Genomic DNA, 6,000 nt, shown 5'->3' with positions numbered 1-6,000 from the left:
ACCCACCATCGTGAGGAAATTGGGTAGCTACGAGTGAGTAGCATAACCCAGTTTCGGAAATCTCCTATAACGGCTGGGGGTTCGACGTGATGACCCCACATTACCCCATTACCGGTTGAAGATCTCCACACCTCTAGGTAGGATTGTTGGAGGGAGATTGCCCTAGGCCCTTTGGCTGCCGAGCCAGGGGTTACTTTTTTTTATGGTGTTAGATCAGTCTGGCAAAACTGCAGAAGTAAATGACAGAATAAATATGACCTTATCAAAATGTCCTACACAAGTCTCTAAAGATAAAAATGGGCAGATTTAAATAATATCAACCACTCGGTCTGAGAGAGACATAACCTATCCAAAACTCAAACTCTAATATCAAAATAAAATGTATTTATTTCTAGCAAAAACTCAACTTTTCAAAACACATCAACTCAAGTTGGTCGACGTTCACACAGCTTAATATTCCAGTGAAAAGTTATTTAACAAAAATAATATACGTGAACAATATGAAAGTACATTAGTTGAATCTACGGACGAACATAACAAGAGATCCATAATATGGAATGGATTTGGAAAAAAAAAAAGGTACTTTGACACAGCTTCCAAACAAACACTAAAAACTGTCATTGATTAATAACAAAAAAAAATCATGCTATATCATTTGTATAGCAGCAGCTCCTGCTTTCAAATTAATCTCAATAATATTTAATCCTTCAAAAATCACAGTTTGACTACCATACATCTTGTCAATATTTGCAAAATATCATTATCACAGTACACTAACTCCAGCAAACGTTTCACCGTAAAAGCGGTGGTTCTCATTGTAAAAATATCAATCAAACCTACATTTATTGACTACCTTTAATTGTCCAATGAATGGCTGAGGACTAAAGGGTTCGGCACAGGGGCACCTATCACTTCTCCCGTCCCTTCGCTTTGTTTGAACACTATCATTGCATTGTCACTTCTTGGTGGAAGTCTTGGAATACTGCCACGCTCCCTCTCGGTATTTAATGATAGTTTGTTGGGGGGAACTGCCCGAGTCCGTACTTCGCCTGCTTCGAACGCTGGTTCCACATCAAAGTTGCAATGGCGTGAAGTTAAGAGTTGGCATACCTGAAAATTAAGAAAAACTTCAAATTAATAAAATATGCAAATTACATTGTACATGCATTGAGTTACCAGACATCCTTTCTTCTTGGGTGGGTTTATGTTTTGGACATAACTTAGTTAATTTCAAGAAACAGAAAACAACATGGAAATTATTTACCCCCTCCCCTCCTCCCGAAAGAAAATTATTCCTCTGCTACCAATTAAGTAGAGTATCTACACTAGCCTCGGGCAAATCATGTGCTCTTGTATGAGCACACCGTGAGCTTCGAGACTGCACAATACACCTCAAAGTTTCCTGTCGCATCACTTCCACAAATGACCTTGAGATTGTGAATGTGCATGGCCCTACCTCCACATTACACCACATACCTACATGGAATGTTTCAATGTGTGTGTGTGGGATGGGGGGGATGCTTTACCTATTTACCTTATGGTGTATTTTAGTGTGGAAATATTACAGCACTGGTTTCAGGTGTAAGAGACAAATATATTTATATTGGAATGCCTCCTGTAGCAAATTATAAATATGAGAAAAACATATACACAGCAAGAACAAATATCATATTCCCTGACTTTCCAGTCAAACTCAATATCCCAATTTTTTTTTTTTTTTAGGATTGCTACATCCATGGAAACTCTGTAAATGTGCATACATTTAAAATAACTATTTTTTCATTATTGGAAAAAATGAGAAAATTTTAGTTATTTTTTGAAAGGTGCAATAAAAGATAAGCACAAAGGAATCTGTAATCATGCATACTAAAAGTTTGAGCAAGTGGACCCTCGATTTTATGGTTCGGTTTTTACATTTTCCGACTTTATATCATAGTCCCCTGAAAACTTAGAACTGAGGTTCTTCTGTTTCACCTGGTGAAGCAGCATAATTCACATATTATTTTTACAAGGTTGAGAACAAAAGGGATCAAGCCACATGCTAGACACAAGGGCTTGAACTGTCATGGCTGTTATATAAGGGAAAGTAAAAAATTATCTATACTTTCGCCATAACTCTCCTTAGGTTGGCCACATTGACTTCTGCCCTCGGATGTTATAATGTTGTACCCTTGTGGTTATGTCATAAAAGTTTGATTTTAATTGCTTCATTTCTCTTTCTTCTGTTGCTGATAGATCATGGCCGCTCCACTGTAAGTATGCACCAAGGAGGAACAGAGAACAGTGATCTGATTTCTCTGGTCGGAGGGTGTGAAAGGGGCTGAAATTCATCGTAGACTGTTATCACAATATGGGGACAGTGCTTTATGATGTAAAACTGTTTTTTCGTGGATCGAGAAGTTTAAAAGTGGCTGGAAGAGTGTCACACACAAAGAGGGAGCAGGATGCCCGTCAACATCCACCACGGACGACAAGATTCAGCAAGCTCGAGAGATGGTTCTGGTGAATAGGTGAGTTACCATTGATCAGGTAGCATCTTCTTTAAACATGGCAAAGGGGACTACGATCAACAGCGCGAGTTACGGTGAAACGTTGGAGAAGCAGCTGAAGCCAGCAATTCACAACAAACGCCGAGGTCTCTTGTCTACGACAGTGTTGTTGTTGCATGACAATGCCTGTCCGCACATGGCTCGGCACACCGTTAACACCATCAGCAAGTTGAATTTTGAGGTACTGGAATACCCTCCCTAGAGCCCAGATCTTGCTCCCTCAGACTTTCATTTGTTTGGGCCGCTCAAGGATGCTTTGCGAGGTCGTCGATTTTCAACTGACTTAGACGTGCAGGAAGCGGTGCAAAAGTGGCTCCGCGACCAACCGAAAAACTTCTTCTTGGAAGGAATATGCAAGCTTGTGGCCTGCTGGACCAAGTGTATTGACAAAGGAGTTGACTATGCCAAATAATGATGTATGTGTTGAACACCTACCTTTGTGTAAATAAATTGTAGAACGAAAGTGTAGATAATTTTTGACTCACCCTCGTATTTACATATTTTGCTATAAAAATACTATATAGGATCTGAGGAAGTCAGTAAGTAGGTCACAAACTGATGTGGAGTAGTTGAAAATACTAGTCTGTAGTTTCCAAAGGTGTCGTTAGGTGATAGCACAATTCAACTTGATGATATTCAGTTAGCAGTCAGTTAAAAACATAGCACCCGTCCTCGAGAAGTGTACGTTGAGATTATTCGAGATGACAGGCGAATGACGATCGACAGCATATCAACTGCAATATGATGTTCTCATGGTTTAGCCCACAGAATGATGCATGATCGTTTAAATTTTGTGCGCATGGTGGTGGCAAATGTTTCGTGCATGATGCAAGATGTTGAACGTGAGAGCAACTGTGGTTAGGACAGCAGCCCAAATACTTTTATGCAGCAGGTTTTGGGGAAGCTGATGAAGTGGGATAAGTATACGAGGAGGTACCCAAAAGTAAAAAAAAGGAATTTTGTCACCTTGTTTTATTTTGACCATACATGTACATGTTGTAGGTACATTCAGGTAAGCATGTCTACTCTAGTCACCTTCAAAGTATTGCCCATGTGCTTTAATGCAATTGTCCCAACGTTTTTCCTACTGTTGAATACAGTTTTGAAACTCCTCTGGTTCAATACTCTTCAAGGTTTTGTCCGTAATGTCTTTGACCTCATTGACGTCATGGAAACGCTTCCCTTTCACATTCCTCTTCATCCGCGGGAACAAAAAAAAGGGTGCTAAATCAGGTGAGTACAGGGGGATGGGGCACAAGCACCATGTTGTTCTTTGCCAAGAACTGTCACACTGACATGGCTGTGTGGGCTGGGCCGTTGTCATGGTGCAGTAACCACATTCCATTTCTCCACAGGTCTGGATGCTTCCGTCGCACACTTTCACGCAATCTTCTCAAGACATTCAGGTAAAATTGCTGGTTCACTGTTTGTCCTTGGGGAAGAAATTCCCTGTGGACAATCCCATTCACATCAAAGAAACAAATCAACATTATTTTCACATTGGATAGAACTTGATGTGCTTTCTTGGGACGTGGTGAATTTGGAGTCTTCCACTGGCTGGATGCTTGTTTTTATTCAGGATCGTACCCATAGCGCCAGGACTCATCCCCAGTCACAATTCGGTTGAGAAAATTTGGGTCCTTGTGCAGTTCAGCCTTCAAGTCGCGACAAACATTCACTCGATTCTTTCTCTGCTCCTCTGACAGCAAGCGAGGCACAAATTTAGCAGACACCCGTCTCATCTTCAAATCGTCAGTTAAAATGCACTGGCAGATACTCCAGGACAATTCCACTTCTTCAGAAATTTGCTCGATGGTCTTTCGACGATCTTCATTAATGGCATCTCGAACTTTTACAATGTTTTCTTCATTCCTGCCTGTCGAAGGATGGTCAGGCCTTGGCAAGTCTTCAGTTGACATGTCGCCATCTTTGAACCGGGAAAACCACTTGTAGACTTGTGTCTTTCCCAAAGCAGCTTCATTAAAAGCTTGGCGAAGCATAACAACAGTCTCAGCAGCCGTTTTTCCCAACAAGAAACAAAATTTAACACAGGTCCTTTGCTCCTTGTGGTCCGCCATCTCAACAATCACTCAAAAATCGCCAGACTCTTGCCGCAACACCACAAACAATGAAACACTACGAACGAACCGCTCAGCACAGAATAATGCCAACTTGCAGATTGATGCAAGATATCCCATACTAATGACACCTAGCGGCACAACTACATCGGTAATCCGCGCAACATTATGATTCCGATTTCTTTTGGGTACCTCCTCGTATCATGAACTTATGAAGGTATACTGGGTTTTGTCCAGGGTTGCCCATCCCCCCCCAAGGACTGTGATGCACTCCCCCAAAAAGGTAGAATATTCACCCCGCCCCCTTTATGCCGAATTATTTACTCAAATTATTTTTGTCATAAAATTTGCGGAACAATATAATACAGACATATTTAAGCAATATATGTTTTCTTACGTACTTTAGGCTCACTTTCATGTTCGCTAACATAAAACGTACAAAACTGCTCAGGCCACTGCCATTGTTAGTGTACTGAACCTTATTCTTCACAGTTTGTCTGCTCCACTAACCTTGTATTAATGCGAACAACACATCCCCTCTTCCAAACCGATTCTAAAGGCTTAAGAGGTGGTGTTTCATTTCAACCCCATGGCTGTGATCACCCACAGGTAGGTACAAAAACTGTATATAATAACCAAAACTAAAAATCAATAACAAGTCAATCAAACGAAATGATACCCCACATTTTTGTGTGAAGATATATAGAATTGGTATAAAATTTTGTCCCCACCAAAAATTCCCATGATGCAGGCACGTCATGAAACACCCATGTGGGCACCCCTGGTTTTGTCAAGTATCTCACTTAGTTTGTGACCTAACCATTGTATCTAAAGATATCTGTTTGGCAGTTACGCATAAACAGGTAAGTTCACATTTCATTTTTCTGTACAGTCATTCTGCCTGAGAGTACATGCCTCATGAAGCCACCACACAGGTGACGAAATCGATCACGAACAAAAACTGCACAGAAAAATGAAACATGAACTTATTACAGTAAATGACTTACCTATGCATTTGTAAACTTTCCTTAATAATAAAAAGCCTTCTAGATGGTGAAAGTGAGGTCCACGTTCCAGAGGAACCACCCATGGAACTGACTACTAAAACATGACACCATGGCCCCATTCCTTTTTAGGGTCAAATACTAAATAGACCATGGGATGTTAGCAAAGACATGCACATTGATTCAACAAAAAATGCCAGGTGAATCTTCAGCCACTAGAAATATATACACCACCTTTTAACGACTCTATGGGTTGATATCCACATATTGCCCCTTTCCACAGACACTTCCTCCCCCCAGGTGATGGGAAATGGCCTACATATCAGGCATGCATGCCACTAAACCTCAACCTAACCACCAAAAAACCCC

General features: G+C 40.8%; 1 protein-coding gene across 4 annotated transcripts in view; it reads right to left on the bottom strand.

Annotated features, from left to right (window-relative positions):
• Window positions 1-369: 369 nt before the first annotated feature.
• TBC1D5 (TBC1 domain family member 5) overlaps window positions 370-6,000 on the bottom strand; it is a 48,065-nt gene continuing 42,434 nt past the window's right edge. For all 4 annotated transcript variants that reach the window (XM_083110504.1, XM_083110507.1, XM_083110505.1 and 1 more), the window contains one exon: window positions 370-1,110. In XM_083110504.1, the coding sequence (XP_082966630.1) occupies window positions 856-1,110 (255 nt within the window). In that variant the 3' untranslated portion in view covers window positions 370-855. The remainder of the gene's footprint in view (window positions 1,111-6,000) is intronic.

Source organism: Lepisma saccharinum, chromosome 24 (assembly GCF_977018435.1).
Source record: "Lepisma saccharinum chromosome 24, izLepSacc3.1, whole genome shotgun sequence".
NCBI lineage: Eukaryota > Metazoa > Arthropoda > Insecta > Zygentoma > Lepismatidae > Lepisma > Lepisma saccharinum.
The sequence above is the reverse complement of the archived record's forward strand: the minus strand, read 5'-3'. Positions and strand labels throughout refer to the sequence as shown.